Here is a 20,566-nt window from a genome sequence, read left to right as displayed (position 1 = left end):
TTTAAAAAAAATGCAAATTGCCTGGCAGTCCTGCTGATCCTCTGCCTCTCATACTTTTAGCCATACACCCTGGACAAGCATGCAGATTAGGCGTTTTTGACAAAAATCTGACAAGATTAACTGCATGTTTTTTTCAGGTGTGTGACTCAGACAATACTGATGCCAGATAGATCAGCAGGGCTGCCAGGCAACTGGTATTGTTTTAAAGGAAATAAATATGGCAGCCTCCATAGGACTCTTTCTTCAGGTTCCTTTAAAGGCAAAGAACTCACCAAAGAGTTAACCAGATGTTTTTATCCAGGTGGCACAGTACTGGTGAAAATATATATGGCTTGGTGTTCTGCTGCCAAGGCTAGGCAGGTTTTGCAAAATATAACCAGTTCTCAATTACCAGTACCAGCATCCCTAGTCTGCTTGGTGAATATTCAGTTGCCAAACCCAATGTCCCACACAGCTTTGAAGCTTGATAAATTGTATTTGTTGGGGCTAAATAACCTGAAAAAGCTTTTTATTTATTTATTTTTTAATTCAGTTTCATAACTTTAAAGTTTCTGACTGTATCTGTGCTATAAACAAGTTGATATAGATTCATATGTTGGTCAAATGAGACAGTGCTATATTTTATTTCATACGTCTATTATATGTGGGTGACCACATATCATCTGAAGGGCTGTGGAATCTCCCAAGGGATTAAAAAGTTTCTTCTTAACTTGTTCAGGAATTTCTTGTTCTTGTATCTCCTTATCTGCTAGCTCAAATGTTCCAACATAAGGATTGGCAAGTTTTGGATGAACGATGTAAGTAATAAAAACTCTGTCATCAATTGGATAACAGTGACAAGCAGAAGGCACACAAACCAGAAATTTAGAGGGAGCATCTTGTGTGTACAGAAGACCAGAATTCAGAGATATGAAATTCTGAGAAGTTATCAACAGTTTTCAATGAGAATGACTATCCCACCCATAATCCCCCCCACCAAAACCATGATCTCTGGAATTTTCCTATAACTAAATGTATGCACTTTCTATTCTCCGGCAACTAACATTGTTGACCTAATAGTCTGGATAACTGATGTAAATAAGAGAATAAAAGACAGGTGAAAAACTGAAAATCCATAAAGAAATTGGATTTCCATTTTAGTTTTATTAAACAAAAACTTTGAACTGTTGTTATAGACAGTACTTTTCCTCTATCAAATTTTCATAAATAAGCTCCTCTGCGCAGAACAGAAGCATCACTGCAACTCTAATTTAGACATTGGATGACTATCACTAAATCTGGAAGTTTATGGTTGGTCTATCCCACCAGAATCTGTGTCTAGTGGCTGACTTTACCTGGAGAAAATGGTACTCTCACTGCATTTCACCCAGATGATTGGTTACCCCAGGGGTGTTTGTTTGCACGGTTCAACCTTCCTGCCTCTACAGAAATGTACATTTCTTCAGATCTGCTTAAACATGAACATGCAGAGAATTTTACAACTAAAATCACCTTAGGTATGCACTATCCAACTACCAGCTGAGCTAGCAGTTAGCTTTATTTCTACTTCTAAAAGTGTTTATAAAATTGCTAGAACTGGAAAGGGTGCAGAGAATGGCCCCAAAGCTAGTATGGAGCATGGAGGGCCTATGTTATAGGGAAAGGCTAACTAAACTGAATTGATTCACATCTGAGAAGAAAAAATTAAAGTGGGGCATATCTGATCATCTTTTATAAATGTATAAATCAACCATATGAAATACATGGTTAAATTTAGTTGACTTTAAGCCTTGAAGACACCACTGGAGGATGGAGGAAAATAGGTTTAAGTAGGCTGGAGGACAAGAGGTGTAATCTGGAGCTGCAGGAAGCTTTCTTCGTCATGAGTGTAGAGAAATAAGGGGGCACCCAGTGTAAACTGAAATAATTAAAATGTTTAAAATTGGATGGAAGTCGTTGGCCTACCTCCACGGGAAAAAATACGATTTATTCAGTACTTGAACAGAAAACCCATTTTTGAGTACTGAGATGAAAGCGTGATTGCTTCTATATAGTAACAGAAGTGCACATACTGAAATCTGCTGGCCAACAAGCACTATAATTTATTGACATGAGGAAGCAGGTTGATAATCATGAAATGTGTGAAGTTGTCTTCCTTGAGAGTAGAACATTGTTGTAGAGGTCAATGCAACGGTACCAGAAACAAGAGATCCCTGGTCATGGGGCTTATGCAGTGATGTGAAAAAGAAAAAAAAAAGAAGCAATGAACCATGTTCCATGCTTCACTGCTGGTGTGAATAGACTTAAATGTTTATAGTTATTCTTTGCGTTTCATCAGTAGTGCTCTTTGCACACCCCATATTAACCTCCCTAGCAGTAGGATTATTCCCAGATTTTATTGTCTAAAAGCGGTGCAATTTTTTCACAAGCTTTTAGACCCTAAAAATCATACAGCTAGATAGCTCTGTGGCAGCCCTGCACATTCCACACCTGCGCTGTATCCAACTCGGGATTACCAATCTGAGCTGTAGATATCCGTCCCGAGCCTGACTCGGGGTTACGGCTAAGGAGGTTAAGCTGGAGTTTTTCATGTCCCTTCCTATTCATTGTGCAACTCAGAACAGACAAAGATTTTGATTGGTATGATAAACAGTGTTGCTTGCAAATTTTCGTCGAAGTCATTTTCGCAATATAGTACAAAATCGCAAAAACTTTGTATTTTTACTGTAAAATTTTGAGAAAGGCGCAAAACTGTTTATTTTAGCGCAAATATTTAAAAAAAATGTGAAAAATCACACTTATTACAAAATGATTTTCGATGGCATTTTCACTCAAAAGTTGAATATAACATTATTTTCATGAAAATTTCTTGTTAATTGCTTGTTCTAGGTAACAGTTCCACTTTTGCACAGTTTTCTTTGCAACTGTCTTGATGACTAATCCCCTCCTGGATGTTATCGACTCTCCACTTGCGAGAAAGTTTAATTCATCACCTTATATGTTATAAATGCTTGGGTTATACACCAAATACTTACTCTAGGGAAAAACTGACAAGTTTTCTTGTCCAAGAATTGTTGCAAATGCTCAAAACATCAGATATGTCAGAATGCCCTCAGTGCAACAGACAAAAATTACGTGTCACTAATGTTTAAATTTTAATGTAGCGAATGTCATTACTCTTGCTGGTGGCTTGGACACAGAAGTAACATAGGTTATGTGGTTAAAGTAAAGAGGACATATTTTCATACACAGATTTTTTTCCAGGCCCACGCTGTCTTTTCAAGTTTAATAACTGGAAAGTTTCAGAAGCAGGAAATTGAAGGTAAGACTTTGTATACCTTTTCTTCAATCTAAAAAAAAAAAGTCCTTTTTGTGATGTGTGCAAACACTGTTAAACTATACATAAAGCTCTGGATTACGAGGCAAAAATCCTCCTTTTTAGTCAGTGTAGATGCCTCACTGGCCGGCCTCTAACCAGTAAGGGGCTCTCTGGTTGGCTGGCAGCGATTTCTGCTCCAGGTCCCACACAAAATGGCGCAGCTGACACAGTTGCTTGTGGAAGGCGTCATTGGTCAGAGGCTGGGAAAGCTGTAGACGGAAGTTGTCGCAGGGTAGAATGAGTGGAGGATGATCAGTGAAGCTCTCAAAGATATCTGCTGCAAACAAACAAGGTGAGAGATCAGAAGAAAAATCTTGAAAGACCGACGGACACATACAGATAAATGGGCAGATAGATAGAAGCTACCACACCAGAGCTCACCATATCAGTAATGTTACGAAGTAAAGCAAGAGCTTCTAATGCATATTGGACTGTTATAATTGCATTGCTTTAAAAAAGGTATTTCTTGACACCTTGTATTGTCAGTTGTTACCTTTCTTATTTCATTTAGAGTAGCAGCTGAGTGGTAAAGGAAACCTGAATTGAGAGGAACATGGGGAGATCTGTTGCTGACTCCCTTCTTTTGCTCTGATTTTCCACCCTTAACGCTTTCCAATTCAGTTTTGCATTCACTTGCTTCCCCTCAGCACTTATGAAGGTGATCTCAGGCGTGTAGAGTGGCGGGGAGCTGGTAAAGTCTCTACCTCCTTGCATTAGAGCAAGAAAACGACCTGACATTAGCTGGGAGGGAGGAGCGCAGGGCTAGCTCATGCTCTGTAGCTCCACAGCCATTGCACTGTGCCTGCATAATTTGCGCAGTATGGTGCCATACCACATAGGCTGATGCCATGCTGGACTAGATCAGGCAATGGCTCACCTAATGGCGAGTCGAAACATGCTAACATAATATATACATTTTGTGGCACAGTGGAGAAGCATGGAGTCTTTGGCGATCAAAATGTTGGACTGAGTCCAAAACTTTGATCTAAAGAGACTGACACTGTGCTGGATTTTATATGGCAACAGCACCCCTACCGGAAGCCATGTTTTCCTGTGTCACAATATGTCCAACATTGGGCCTGAACTGGAAAATGCCAATGTCGGACATATAGTAGTCCAAAATAGGATTAGAATAAAATCTACTGGGAGAGCCACCTGAAGTCAACACCAGAGATTGGGCACTAGGACAAGGCCCAACAGGGACCTGGATGAAAGATTCAGCATGATCTTATCACTGCAACCTTGGGAATCTCACGGGTATAAGGGCAGAGATGTCGCGAACCTCCGATTTTCGGTTCGCAAACTTTCGTGGAAGTTTCGGTTCACGCGAACTTTCACGAATCGCAATAGACTTCAATGGGAAGGCGAACTTAAAAATTTAGAAACATTTCTGCTGGCTGGAAAAATGATAGAAAAGATGCTTCAAGGGGTGTAATACCTGGAGGAAGACATGGTTGAGTGAAATACACATCAAAAATCCCAGAAATTTTTTTTTAGATTTAATACAAAGCAGTGTTTTAAGGTCAGAAATCTTATTGAATGTTCAATTGCAGGCCTACACTGCTTTATGACATCAAGAATCCCTCTATCCCTCCTCCCTCTCTCCCTCCTCCTGGCTTCAGCATGTAGTGTTGGTGATGGTATAGTGGTTAAGTGAGTTACCTACCACACACTCAGACCTGGGTTCTATTCCCAACCAATGTGAGTTGGCTTCTGACATGCTACAAATCCTTAAGCAAGCAAATTTTTCTCTTGGATTGATCATAATGGTACATGCTAGGCTGGCTTCAGCATGTAGTGTTGGTGGTGGTATAGTGGTTAAGTGAGTTACCTACCACACACTGAGACCTGGGTTCAATTCCCAGCCCAGCCTAGGTTCAATTCCCAGCCACGGTATGTTAGCTGGCTTTTGAAATACTACAATTCCCTGGAAGACGAGACCCTCCTCCCTCCAGGAGGAGTGAGTGAGGGAGGAGGGAGTGAGGGAGAGATATAAGGAATAACAATCAGCTAGGAACAAGCCTACAAGAGCCTAACTAAACTCTCCCTAGCAGAGTCTGTCAGTCCCTTAACTAATTACTGTAGGCAGACGAGTGAGTAAAACGACAGGAGAACCTTGCCTTTTATAAGGGGGGGTGGGGCTCCAAGAGTGAGTGTAGTCTGATTGGTGACAATGTGCCTGCTGACTGTGATGTAGAGGGTCAAAGTTCTGCTCAATGGAGCATTATGGGGCGAATCAAACTTGCGTAAAAGTTCGCCTTCGCCGGCGAACGCGAACCACCTAAAGTTCGCCTGGAACCGTTTGCGGGCGAACCGTTCGGGACATCTCTATATAAGGGTCATCCGGAAAGTAAAGACTGTTTTCATCTAATCAATTAAGGAAACATTTTATTTTAGAAACCGTATATATTCTGCTTATTTCTCCACCTAATTACCCCCTTCATTTTTGTCATATCCTTTTACAAGGTTTTCAATACCTTTGCTGTAGAAGTATCACACTCTTTCAGCTATGAGTTGGCATTATCAGGGATGGGAGTGTTTTTTGTTAATGCTGCTAAACAAATAGTTACTGAGGTTCTGCAGTCACCAAACAAGTGTTACAGGTAGAGAAGGGGTAACCTGACAATCGCATGTTAAATTACACATAAAGAATACTTTGTGTGGGAGTCTGTCAGATTGAAGCAAATGGGTGCTACTTTCTGGATGACCCTCGTATAAATGGGGGTTTTGAGAATACACCCAGGTAACAGTAGGGGTGGAGAGAAGGGAAAATAAAATGGTCAGAAGTATAAACAGACTTATTAAATACCTGAAATTTACAATTAGCACCACTGTCACTGGACAAATGCTGCTGTGTGTACATTCCAATGTAGACTCGTGTTAAACTGGGTGCTGGGAGTTGCCGATAGGTAAAATAGCTGTATTTTTCCTCCCTTTACCCTATCCCCTTGCACCAACACCTCCTATCACAAATACTATCCTATGACACTAATGCAGTGTCCAGAAGCTATTTAACAGCAGAGCCACGTCACCAATGAATATAGTGATGGCTGCTATCCAGAGATCGGCTATATAGTAGCTCAGCCCTTGTACTGATAGTCCATCCCAGCACCCCTGCCACATGCACAGCCAATACTCGGAGCTAGGCTATATATTAGCTGAGCCACAGTGCTAATATCCGAGGTTTGGTGATATTATAGCAAAGCCCCGCCTACCCCGCTGTATTTAGAGTGGGCTTCTGCGCCCAATTTAAAAATCACACCAATTTCATGGAGTCATGCTGCTGCATTGTTTTGGTGTCTGACCAGGTTCATCTAACAGTCCCCATGAGCCTGCTGCCAGAATCCTACCCACCTCCTCACTGACTGCACCGTCCATCTCCCCACCACCATCATAAGTCCTAATAATGCATCCTGATTAGGAGGGGTGTTGAGTGGCACTTTGACTACACCTCCCCCTCCCAAAATGCAATTCTCTTCCACACAAAAAGGAGAAAAGAACACGGAGTAGCAGTGCGGTTCATATGACCATAATGATGATTATAAAGTTAACGTACTTGACCCTTTATTAACAATGTTGTCTTGTTAAAGTAGGGAAGCAATGGGAAAATAAAAGACTAGCGAGAGCATTTCATGCCCATTAAACCTCTGACTCAGATTGAGTAAGCAGATCGGATGTCCTGACTCTGCTAACTGTGTGCTTGTTACAAGTGTTCAACTCAAAATACAGAAAACAGAATATCAGCACGACAGCCAATGAACTAAAAAAAATATGGCTGCCTCCGTAAACTTCTCAGTTCTGGATTAAAGGTTTCACGTACGCTATAATGTATAACTGGTGTCATGTAAATTGTAGCTAACTCTTGTATAGTATAGACTGTGTGAAAATGCAGTGGTCATGTTAATATACCACTTGTTTTCAGAATGGCACCTGGAGAATTTCCTTACTCACAGGACAGATGGTTGGTGACCTTGTGCAAGATGTTCCCCTCTCATTTCCTGTTGGAGCTGTCATATATTTTAGGAGCTGCAGGAGATCCTGTGGGCTACTCACACTACAGAGGCCTGTATCTCCATCAGGCATTAGGTGAAAGAACATGATCTGGATATAGAGGGATGTGGACTCCAAGTTTGATGTTCTGCTATATTGTCTTGATTATGTTAAAGCCTTTTTTATATTAATTAAATTTATTATCGGGTGTTTAAAGGCAAAACTTATCCGCCTCAACCTTTACTTAGTCATTAAACATGGAATGAAAGCGCAGTAATATAACTTACACTGCTGCCTCTCCCTTCCGGCATTAAAAAGATTCCCTCCCCCACTTCCCAGGAACCTGCCTGTCTGATCTAAGCTCCCAATCATAATGTGAGGGTGCTTGAGTGGCAGTTCAGCCATGCCCACCTCACTGACTGTACTCCAAAATAGGAGGGAGGGTGAGTGGCAGCTCAGTCACACCCATTCCCAGAATGCAATACAGCTAGCATCGAACAAGAGGGGAAGTCACAGGAGCAGAAGAAGTGCATGTAGTGTAACCACATTTTACATAAACGTGTTATCTAAAGTTTTGCTGTACTACTTGCGTATATTTAATTGTGCCTACAATTATTTAAAACATGTTCCTGTTGACATGTAAAATTAGTAATTCAAGTACATTTCATTATTGGCAACAGACTGTTGTCAATAATGAAATGTACTTGAATTACTAATTTTACATACGTTTTAAATACAATCTTGCCTCTGCCACTGTTTCCATTGCAAAAGTGAGTCCCAACCAGCCCAAATTCCCACAGTCTGCATTTACAGAGGTCATCAGCAGTGCAGTATGGGGATGATGAGCCATCTAAAGCCTTGTACACACATGCGAGTCATGTTGCCCGGTGGGGATCGGGAGCCAATCCCTCGGGTGACATTGCAGAGATTAGCCAGCAGGCTACGGACGCGCAGGAGTGATTTGCCGTTGGTGCTGGGTGAGAGCTTGGCTGTCATTTGGCCCAAAGCAACCAGGTGATTCCTATCCGGAGGTAAATGGAGAAGCGGCACACTGCTGGCTGCGAGATGCATGTATTGGGAAACAGAAGCTGCTTGTGTTTCGCAATATACTCATCTTTTCAGACAGTGTTCTTCATTTTCCTTAGGCTACATTTGAGACCGTGGGAGCAATCCGTTCAAGGCTTGGCACCGGCAAACACCAGGATACTGCATACCTGGGCAGCTGCTTCCTTAGAACCCGGTACTTGTGTGGATTCCTAGCCGGAGGTTGCTGGACACACACTGGATTCTCGGCAAAGGCGGTTAGTTCTTGGCTGCGGAGTGGCCAAATTTCATCAGCGTGTGTACAGGGCTTGAGCTGTCAACTTACAGCTGCAGTATCAAAGCACACTTTTTAAAAAGGGTCAGCACACATTGGGACAAATTTATCAAAACCAGCGCAAGAAGAATTGCAGAAAAGCTGCAAGCCTGCAATACAGGTGCAGAGGTGGAGCAGTAGCTCAGAGTGACCAATCAGAATCTTCAGTCTGGACATCTGCTTCATGTTTGCAGTAGTTGTGCTCCAGTGTTCCATGCAATGGTTTTGATAAATCTGCCTCAGTGTAAATTGTTTACTATCAGTATAAGCACGTTACCAGTTTATGCAGTAAATCCTGGGGCTGACTTACCTTGCCTGCATCTTGAAAAATGAATAAAAAAAATGCAAATATATTACATTGTTAATCACAGCTCCACTTTAAGCTCACTAAAGTACATTCACATTTTTTTTTTTAATTTTTAAGGAAACTATTAGTGTCACTTATGTCACTTATGTTTCCTGATTTTATGGTGAATGGGGCAGTTTGGGAAGCAGACATTTTTTTTTTTCCGGAGAGGTAACTTTACTTTTCTTTTTCATTGTCTGGTCATTAAAAGGAACCAAACATGAGAGACTTATGGAGGCTGCCATATTTACTACCTTTTAAACAACACCAGTTGCTGGTCCTGGTCCTGCTGATTTTGGGCAGTAGTGTCTGAATCACACACCTGATATAACCATGCAGTCAATCGTGTCAGATTTTTTTGTCAAACATCTGATCTGCATGCTTGTTTAGGGTCTATGGCTAAAGCTTTGCAAACACATTAGGTGAAAGTAATTTGAAATGTCTAACGAATGTCAGATGTTGCCATTTCAGACAATAACCTTTGTAAAAAATTTAACTGAACGACATGGATGAGCGACCAATATTAGGTATTCTAACCTATCCAACTGGTGGATCAATTGAGAAGACTACTGGGCAGATATTGTGCAGTTGGCCGACAAGTGTAAGTCATTGAAATGACATTGTTCCAGAGCATGCAAACATATATCATGTTATAAGTCATTTTCCGCTTGCTCGCGCAGGTTTCGCATGACATAATCATTTGGTATATTAGCGTTGTGCGAGTATCATCATTTAAACAACTTGTCCTTACTTTTAGGCTGGTGATGTCATTTGAGTGACATCGAGCGATGGTGTGTGACCTCTATTATCTGACTATTTACCTTCAGGGCCCTTTTACACTTGCAGGTAGTTCCTGTGTAGCATTACCCTATTTTACTGCAAGGGACTGCAAAAGCAATGAGAGTCTATGAAGACTTTCACACTTATTGTGGTCTATTGTAGTGCGCCGGAAGTATCAGACGCAAGGGCAACACTACATTACTGCAAGCATCAAGCTTAATGCACATAGTGTAAACAATGGAGCATGGTGCGTGCTGGCACGCATACTCGGACCAACGGGAATCCTAGAGACGTACTTTCTGCCCAGCAGGGACTATGTCACTGAACGGGGGGCGGTGCTATGCATATGTCCCTGTTGGCGCACTCTGCCGCAGGGTCATATGAGTGAGGATTTTTTTAGGTTGCGGTGCAATGTGGCAGGAGGATCACACTGCGAGGCAAAAAAAAGTGTAAAACTGGCCTCAAAGTAGAGGTAGTGGATAAACAGGACAGCAAGACAATGTGCATTATTTCAACTACTTATGCAGCTCAGGGCAGTATATCTACACCCCGCAGGACTTCAGTAGATAAGCATCTATTGCCACAAACGGCCACCGCTCACTCCTGCTTGGGTACTCATTGCCACCTGTTAGAGGGGAGATCAGAACACAATTCCCATTCATTGATCTAAGTTCCCGGGTCAATGATTGCCAGCAACAATGAGATGCCTGCGGTCACTGTAGCTAAGGCAGTAACACGTCTACGCATTACTTCCTGTTCGCGTACTTATAGTATGCAAATAGGAAATAATGCACAAGGACACCTTGTGGCCAAAAAGTAAAATTACACCTACATACATTTTTTTTTCATAAATACACATAGATTACATTTAAATTAACTCCTTAACTCTCACACTCTCCCATAGTTACCCAAATAAAACTTTATCATAACAATAATACATAAATAGTTACCTTAGGGATGGAACTTTTTTTTAATATCTATGTCAAGAGGGTATATTACTGTTAATTTTGAAAATATGGCCTTGTAATTCGTGATGGATGCAAAAATGAAAAAGATGCACCTGTATTTCCAAATAAAATATTGGTGCCATACATTGTACTAGGGAAATATTTTCAACGTTGCAATAACCAGAACAAATGGGCAAATAAAATGTGTGAGTTTTAATTACGGTAGCATGTATTATATTAAAACTATAATGGCTGAAAACTGAACACATGATTTTTTTTCCCATTTCTTTCTTAATTTTCTTGTTAAAATGCATTTAGAATTAAATAATTAGCAAAATGTACCACCCAAAGAAAGCCTAATTGGTGGTGAAAAAAAAACAAGATATAGATTGTTTTGTTGTGATTAGTAGTGATAAAGTTATTGGCAAATAAATGGAAGGATCGCTGAAAGGTGAAAATAGCTCCGGTACAGGAGAAAAACCCTTTAGTAGGGAAGTGGTTAAAGGAAATACATATGCCGGCCTCCATATGTCTCTCACTTTGGGTTGCCTTTAAGTACATATTGTCCAGATCATAGTGGACATCTCATCTGCCTATACCTGACAGCACGTTTAGCATTTGTCTAAGTAAATACAGCATATAATGCAGCATGTGTCTTCTTCCTGCTTGTGGGGAAACTATAGGTCTTGCTCACTTCATCTGCCTAGTGATGAGCTGACAGAATGCTCCCAGGAGAAGCAAAGATTCCTGTCCACTGCAGTCACACCAGTGAGATGTTATGTCTAAGTGCTTCTTCTTTATGGGACTTTGCCTTTCTGGAGCAAGCGAATCATTTTAAAAATGTTCACTATATTTCTCCATATAAAACCTGAAGCAGAGTATGGGGCTAAGGAGAGAAAAATAAAAGCTGAAAATCATTCCAGTTATCATTTTCCCAGCTGCAAGATGAGTTTTTTAGAACAATATCTCTTTGGAAAAGCCGGAGTCTGCACAGCTTACAGAGGAAGTGGAATCAAAGAGAGAGTTGGGCAGAGAACAAGGTCAGACTGCACTTATTAAACTCACTGCTTGTGATCTCATCCTTTTCCTCCTCAGGGGGGTCCCAAGCAGCTGGATGTGACCGTCCCACTCCCAGATGATAGTTTCTTAATAAGTGGTTGAGTTGAGCACCGGTTAGTGCAGGGTAATCGTTCCGAAGAGTGCTCCACGAAAGCTGCCATAGAGAAGCAGAGAAGGTTACTGATAAAATATGACATACATAATAAACATACAGCCGCCAACGTCAAATCATACAGCTTGTAAATGTATGCCTACAGATATTATTATTATGTATTTATATAGTGCAGACATCTTTCTCAGCACTTGTAGACTTGTAGTCATCACGCTGTCCCTCAGAGGGCCAGGAATAGTGAGGGCCAGACATGCTTCTCAGGAGCCTATAGGCACAGAAGTTCTGGTGCTCTAAACTCGGCCCTCTGCCAAAGCTGCAAATGTGCCCATCGAACTGCACCACAAATCTGATGCCTATTCCCTGCCCCCAGAGCATTGTGAATTGAAATGGGGGGAGGGGGGGTAAATGACTCCCATAAATGGAGGGACTGTTCTCAGTTAACACATAAGGTCTAAAATAACCGAATCTGCTTACTAGAAAGCTTTCCCTATCTATCCCTACAAATCTACCACTGCTACCTAAAAAAGTATCTAACAGGGTTATTCACATATCTGATAACTGTAATTTGCTCATCAGGTCTAATAAATCAGTGATAACTTGGTTCTAGGCCATACTGAATGGAAGCAGATGCGTAACTACAGGGTAAGCTCTCCAGTACAGGGTTGCCATTCCAGAGCAGGTGTTGTGGTGGCTGCACCACTATGTGGGAGGATTGTCATGTTGGCTGTGCTGCTATGTGGGGGGATTGTTATGGTGGCTGCACCGCTATGTGGAAGGGAGTGTCATGTGGTGACTGCACCACCATGTGGGAGGAGTGTCAAAGTGGCTGCACCGCAATGTGGGGGGAGTGCATGGTGGCTGCACCGCTATGTGGGGTAAGTCTCAGGGTGGCTGTACCGCTATGTGTGTGTGGGGGGGTATCTTTGTAGCTGCACCATTATGTGAAGAGAGGGTCATGGGGGCTGTACCGCTATGTGGGAGGAGTGTTATGGTGGCTGCTCTGCTATGCGGGTAAAAGTGTTATGGTGGCTGCTCTGCTATGCGGGGGTGTGTCATGGTGGCTGTCATATTATGTGGGGGAGTGTCATAGTGGCTGCACAACTATTTGGGGGAGCTTTGGTATAGCCTGCCATATATATCTATTTTCAGCCTTCATCCTAGAATTCTTTATTTATAGTATGTTGCAACGGTTGAACATGAATTTCACAAAATAAGTAGTACAGTATACACGATGCCACAAATTTTCAGCTTTACAAGGAATAACTACATCCAGAATAAAATGGAGCCTATATACCTTTAGGAGACTAGTTTTGGGTATACACAGCAAGTTTACTGTTGTTGACAACTTTCTGAAGAATTCTGCTGCAATATCTCCCAGACCGATTCCTTGAAGCCAGTCCAGAACCAGGTCAAGGTTTGTACGGATCTGGACAGCTTTTGACCACTGGTAGAATGGTTCCCCGTTACCTGAAAAACACAAGCCATTAGAAAATATGAAAATTCATCCACTTCTGGCAGCTACAGATCAATCTAAACGTTAAATCTGAGTGAATAATTATGCACTCATTACGAGATGGGACCCTGTATTGTGTAGGACCCATAACATGGTCTTCTATGGATTTGTATTTTGCCTTGTATGAATCACATTTAAGTGCTCTGGTTTTGCTCTCATAAAATGCAACATTTGTGCATCTACTTTGATTAAACATGTATTGATGGTGCAGTTGCCGCTTTATAGTTTAAAGAAATTAAAAGTCATTGCTATTACCTTCTAAGAGTTTTTGAAAGTTAAGATGTAAATTATTTGCACCAAAGGCCACAGAACATAGTTTGGTGTCATGAACAACTTTGAAATCTTATCTTTTTCCACAAGTACAGATATGGTGGACACAACTTGATGAAGGAAGTCTGAAACATCACAGACATTGTGTAGTCCTCTATTCATAAATGATGACAGCTATTCTGTTACTTTTGCTGAAGCCAGTGTGTTGGGTGGTTGTCAGGCAGATTCAACTGGACAGATGGGGAGAAAGATGCTTATAAATTTGTTTGTATCCTCAGGCACTGTCCTTTCAATGAAATCTGCATTAGATTCTGGTGCAACTGAATGGATAAAAGGGTGCCTTTGTTCACCTGGGAGGCTGGGACCAGTAATCAAGTTACTATGGCAGGGAGAGGACATCAAGGTCACTTCTGGTTTCTACCATGCCTAAGGTGAGGTCCCCGGTGATGCCCCCTCGTTGCTATGGCGTACTGCAATATTATCTTATCTCAATTGGGCACCTCAGAAAATTATCAACTCCTCAATGAGCACATCTAAAACAATGAAGCCATTAGCACATTAACGGTACTTACCTCACCACTTACACTAATTAGGTCACTATTGGTTAGTCAAAAGTTTAAATTTAGAACTGCTCTGGCTAGGTGCTGTGTAATGTAATACACACACCATAATTTACATCCCATATAGTTGTGTGTAATATTTCCAGAAATCATAGCATACTTAGCATAGTGTGCTTAGCATGATGTCCCCATGATTTCCCCTATAGTACATGGTACCCTATTCCTAAATATGACCCAGGACAATAGTTTGTGTGTATACACCCACATCAGGACAAGGTAGGGATCTGGAATATTCTTTGCAACTTACGACAATACTGTATGTTAGCTTTCCTATTTGGTGATCACTAAATGCTTATGGATAAGTTCAGATCGGAGGCATATAGAGATAGAGGGACCAAACCAGATTGGTTGTGGTTAGAGCATACATTTCAGTGAGGTTTAACTGGGAAATTTCTTTGAGTACCGTATTTTCTATTGGAGTAAAAAGGTGAAACTAATATATGAAATAGGAACCCTTTGCGGGTGGTTTTTGGGGGTTTCATTAGCTGTAAGCCATAATCATCAAAATTACAACACCTAAAGGTATGAAATATCTCGCTGTGCATGTAATGAATCTATTCCATATGTTAGTTTCACATTTCAAGTTGAAATACTCAAAATGGACTATTGAATGGCATTAGCTGTGATCCTGGCTCTTATATTATTATTTGGATCTTGTGGATTTTGTGTGCCAAAACATTCTATGCAGCAGTTTATAATAGTAACATTTTTAAGTTGAATTGCTAAAATAAATGGACTTTTGCACAATATTCTAATTTTTCGAGTTTTACATGTATTTAGACTGAAGTTTAAAGGGAACCTTAACTGAGAGGGACATGGATGTTTCCTTTTAAACAATACCAGTTGCCTGGCAGTCCTGCTGATCTCTTTGGCTGCAGTAGTGGCTGAATAACACACCTGTAACAAGCATGCAGCTAATCCAGTCTGACTTCAGTCAGAGCACCTGATCTGCATGCTTGTTGAGGGGATGCGGCTGAAAGTATTAGAAACAAAGGATCAGCAGGAGAGTCAGGCAACTGGTATTATTTAAAAAAAAAACCATATCCTTCTCAGTTTAGGTTCCCTAAAGTCTAAAAAAAAACCATATCCTTCTCAGTTTAGGTTCCCTTTAAAGGTTAGCAGTCAAACTAAAGCTTACACAGAGCCAGATTCATAGTCAATGTCTGTTTAGATTAATGGTATTTTATTGTCCCTTTCAATAACTCCACCACGTAAATGTTTGCCTAATTGTATCAACTGTAAAAATATATCAAGCTACCAGTGTTAAAAAAACAACTCCAGCTACCCCTGAAGGATGTTGTTGGTGGAGGTGAGTGTGGACGCAACTGACCTACAAAAGGTACATTAGTGGAAAATGAACAAAAGTTTGAGCCAGTGGTGTGCCTCCTTTGTTATACAGTCCCCTTTGTCAAGTTATACTTGCTTTGGTTTACTACCCCTGTATGGCCATTCAGGAAGAACAGCCATACAGTTTTGTGTTTCATTAAATGCCATCACGGTAGCATTTCCGCTAACTTTCAATAAGAGTGAGATTGTATCAGTTGCTACCCCCTACTCCTTTTTGATAGGGGAGTAATTAATAGATAATTTGCATATGCTATTAACCTGATCTCATGAGTTTTCTCCTAGGAAATTTTTTCAAACCTAACCGCTAAAATATCTTTAAAGCTCCCTTTAAGCAATACTTAAAAAAAAATGTTTGCTATAATTTTTTTTACCAACTTTGTATAACTTTTTCATATGCAAATCGATAAAAATGTATTTTTTAAATAAGACAAAACCGTATCTCCTGGGAGAAAACTCAGGAGAAAAGTTAATTGGATAAGGAGCTTCTATGGATAGAATAACTGTCTTTTAGAGAATGTGAGACTACAGTCATGATTCATCAGCGTGCTGCTACTCTTCACTGTTGCCTGTCCAATTAGAATGTCCTCCTGACCGCTTCACATTTGCTGGAGTGCTGTGGAGAAAGATGAGGTCCCTTAGCCAAATGTGATGCATGGCTGTCTTTATCTTAGGCCTAGACTGAATGAAAATTGGCTTGTGAACCAATTCGTATATGTTGCATTTCATCTGTGCATTTAGCGATTTGTCAAGCGTTTTAGCTATCAATTCAAGTTGGCGTGCACCAAACAGAATCAGACTTTTGCCGGACCTATTAAAGAGTTAAGAACTGGTGGTGTTATGGAAAAAGAAAACCACGTCATTCTCTCTTTTCAGTCCAGGCGGCCTTCTGCTTCCTGCTGCGAAGGAAAAAAGAGCTCCCAGCAGTCCTGAGAGCAAGGCTAGGAGGAAGCAAACCACTTCCTGCAGATAACCTGCCAGAACAATGAGAGGAACTGCTGCAGTATGGAGGCATCAGAAGAACAGCCCCTCCTCCCTCACAGAAGATGAGTGAGAGAATTAGCCAAAGATGCTTATAAGCAAAATGATGGTAAGCCAAACCATCATCCCACCTTCAGGCAAAGGGCACCAAATATAGCTCCAGTTTTACAGAATAATACACGAGACACGCCACTAGCTCACAGAGGAATGGAGTGAAACCTTGTGGGCTACAAAATGAATTTATGTTCTCTTTAGACAAATACAGTATCAAGGATTCCAATTAACAGTAAGCATGGTGATACAGGGGTTCCCAAGACATTCAGAGGGATCTTTACATAAATAGTTACCAGCGGCTCCAATTCCACAGGAGGTACATGCAGATTTCCAATATAACTTCAGGTTCTCGGTTTCCTGCAATCAGTTTGATTCTTATGCAACAGTTTGCATATAAGACAATGCACACTTTTCATTACCCTTGATGACAGTGGCGGGACGAAACCGGGCGGGTTGGAGAGTGGATAAGTTTCTTGTTATCTGCACTAGCACTTTATGTGTATTGTCTTAAATGGCTGGATAGTGTACTGGTTAAGGGCTCTGCCTTTGACAAGGGAGACAAGGTTCAAATCCTGGCTAGTGTCAGTGCCTATTCAGTAAGAAGTCCTTGGGCAAGACTTCCTAACATTGCAGGGTGGTCCCTTGACCCTTAGTGGCAGCAGCCCTTGAGTGCCTTGAGTCCAACAGAAGAAAAGTGCTATACAAATGTTAGGATTAGGATTATAGCATTAAAAGTGTCCTGGTGCGAAAGGGTCCTGTGTGCAAGTACCCACGATGTGAGTGATCTGCTTACCTGAACTATTTTTGTGTGTACACATACGGGCTTTTCAGCTTGAAATGATAGTATCTGATAGCATCTCATTTTTATGTGGTTGTGGCCACCTGTAAGTTTATTTGCACACAGGTGGCTGCAGGACCTGAGTGTAGAATCTCAGGGTAAAGTGATTGTTACAGCACTGAGGATATATTGGAAAATTTTAACAATATACTGCTCAGTTTCTCACACTGGTTGTAGCAAGAAACCTGTAAAAGTTTGCGGCAGGAAGGGTAAAGGTTCAGCATATGGAATGGTTAGGGATATAGTTAGACATAGGTTGAAGGTTAATGTTTGGAAAAGTCCTTATGCTGAACAGGAAGTAAAGGCATTCTGTGCCTAGTGCACTATGCTGCACGGGAAGTAATGTTAGTGCTTTAATGCTGCACAAGAAGTAATGGCACTCAGTGTCAGGTGCACTATGCTGCACAGGAAGTAGCGGCACTCAGAGCCTAGTGCATTATGCTGCACAGCAAGTAACGTTAGTCCTTAACATGCTGCACAAGAAGTAATGGCACTCAGTGTCTGGTGCACTATGCACAGGAAGTAACGTTAGTGCTTAACATGCTGCACAATAGGTAATGGCACTCAGTGTCTGGTGCACTATGCTGCACAGGAAGCAAAGGCACTGAGTGCCTGGTGCACTATGCTGCACAGGAAGTAACGTTAGTGCTTAACATGCTGCACAAGAGGGAATGGTAATGGTGTACAATGCTGCACAGGAAGTAACGGCACTCAGTGCCTGGTGCACTATGCTGCACAGGAAGTAACGGCACTCAGTGCCTGGTGCACAATGCTGCACAAGAAGTAATGGCACACAGTGCCTGCTGCACTATGCTGCGCAAGAAGTAACAGCACTCAGTACCTGGTGCACAATGCTGCACAAGAAGTAATGGCACACAGTGCCTGCTGCACAATGCTGCACAAGAAGTAAAGGCATTCAGTGCCTGGTGCACTATACTGCACAAGAAGTAACGGCACTCAGAGCCTAGTGCACTGTGCTGCACAGGAAGTAATGTTAGTGCTTAACATGCTGCACACGAAGTAATGGCACTCAGTGTCTGGTGCACTATGCTGCACAGGAAGTAACGGCACTCAGTACCTGGTGCACTATGCTGCACAAGAAGGAACGGCACACAGTGTCTGCTGCACTATGCTTTACAAGAAGTAAAGGCATTCAGTGCCAGGTGCACTATACTGCACAGGAAGTAACGTTAGTGCTTAATATGCTGCACAAGAAGTAATGGCACTCAGTGTCAGGTGCACTATGCTGGACAGGAAGCAAAGGCATTCAGTGCCTGGTGCACTATACTGCACAGGAAGTTACGTTAGTGCTTACTATGCTAACAGGAAGTAACAGCACTCATTGACTGGTGCACTAAGCTGCACAGGACACACACACAAGGGTTCAGGTAGAGAGGGATAGAGGGGAATATGTGGCATGCAATGGCAATAATGGCCGAAATATAGAGGATATAAACTTTAGTTTTATATTGTAGCACACTTTTATTAGCTATACAACAAGCCTAACATATTACTAGGCCACAAGAAAACCTCACTACTCCCTATAATACAGTGACACACCCTGCTGTAACCATATACAGTGCTGCCCATAATTATTCATACCCCTGGCAAATTTTGACTTAAAGAGACTCTGAAGCGAGAATAAATCTCGCTTCAGAGCTCATAGTTAGCAGGGGCACGTGTGCCCCTGCTTAACCGCCGCTATAGCGCCGCTAAACTGGGGTCCCTTCACCCCCAAACCCCCCACTGCGACACTTGGTCGCAGACTTGGTGGCTCCTGGAGGCAGGGCTAACGGCTGCAGCCCTGCCTCCAGTCACATCTATCAGAGGCGCATCGCCGCCTCTCCCCCGCCCCTCTCAGTGAAGGAGGACTGAGAGGGGCGGGGGAGAGGCGGAAATACGCGCTGACAGACGCGCGTGGGGCAGGGCTGCGGCGGTTAGCCCTGCCCCAACCAGGAAGCGCTCCCCCGCTGAAACGAGGGAATTTGGGGGTGAAGTGACCCCCGTTAAGCCGCAGGATAGTGGCGGTTTAGCAGGGGCACACGTGCCCCTGCTATCTATGAGGTCTGAAGAGAGATTTATTCTCGCTTCAGACTCTCTTTAAAGTTACTTTTATTCAACCAGTAAGTAATTTTTTTGATGGGAAATGACATAGGTGTCTCCCAAAAGGTAATAAGACGATGTACAAGAGGCATTATTGTGGAGAAAAAAAAACATTTCTCAGCTTTTATTTAAGCTTCTGGATTTCTTGCCTGGGCGGCAGAAGAGACAGAAAAGGCCCTGCTTACTACGATTATCCCGAATAGGGTTAATGAGATGACTTACCTTTTTCCATGAGAGTATTGAAGAGGGAAGCATTGGAGAAAAAGAAGAGATAGCCAAACGTCTGGGACACGAGATCTGGGTGCAGCTCACACTCCCGGGTTAAGTCCATTGTAGCCTGGTAAATGGCGAGGGTGCCGCGAGTGCCCTCTGGCATGTTACTCAGCTCCCCGACATCAGACAGACTGGCAGGATCGGTGAAGGGATTACTCTCTAGCAAGGCTGGAAGAGCTGCATACAGGGTCTGAAAAGTTAATAATATTTATTAAAATACTAAATCTAAAAATAATAATACTTAGAAGATTTTACATAAATTCACAGACATTTCAGTTCCTGCTATGCTAAAGCTATGCCGGGGATTTGCCAAAGTCCTCATTTAAAAAAACAATTCAACCAAGATTAATTGGACTGATAATTAAACAGGAACAACATTTAGGGCTTGTTCACATTAGAGGCGTTTTTTGGAATTTTTAAGAGCAGGCGATTTGTACAAATCGCCCTAAAAGCGCTTACACTATGCTTTCCAATGAGATAGTTCTCATTGGGGCGTTCCGTTTGCTTGCTGCTGACAAAAGCGCTGCATGCACCACTTTCAGGGCGATTTGCCCTGAATGGAAGGTATAGGAAAAACGCAAAACGCTCACAAAATCGCTTTGTGCAGCAATTGCGTTCGCG

General features: G+C 42.0%; 1 protein-coding gene across 3 annotated transcripts in view; it reads right to left on the bottom strand.

Annotated features, from left to right (window-relative positions):
* Window positions 1–1,123: 1,123 nt before the first annotated feature.
* RASIP1 (Ras interacting protein 1) overlaps window positions 1,124–20,566 on the bottom strand; it is a 79,745-nt gene continuing 60,302 nt past the window's right edge. For 2 of the 3 annotated variants that reach the window (XM_068241063.1, XM_068241066.1), the window contains exons 9-12: window positions 19,895–20,135; window positions 13,244–13,416; window positions 11,844–11,991; window positions 1,124–3,635 (exon numbers count right to left, since the gene is read on the bottom strand). In XM_068241063.1, coding sequence (XP_068097164.1) covers window positions 3,436–3,635; window positions 11,844–11,991; window positions 13,244–13,416; window positions 19,895–20,135 — 762 coding nt within the window. In that variant the 3' untranslated portion in view covers window positions 1,124–3,435. The remainder of the gene's footprint in view (window positions 3,636–11,843; window positions 11,992–13,243; window positions 13,417–19,894; window positions 20,136–20,566) is intronic. The other variant, XM_068241064.1, reaches the window with a different exon arrangement.

Source organism: Hyperolius riggenbachi, chromosome 6 (genome assembly GCF_040937935.1).
Source record: "Hyperolius riggenbachi isolate aHypRig1 chromosome 6, aHypRig1.pri, whole genome shotgun sequence".
Classification (NCBI taxonomy): domain Eukaryota; kingdom Metazoa; phylum Chordata; class Amphibia; order Anura; family Hyperoliidae; genus Hyperolius; species Hyperolius riggenbachi.
The sequence above is the reverse complement of the archived record's forward strand: the minus strand, read 5'-3'. Positions and strand labels throughout refer to the sequence as shown.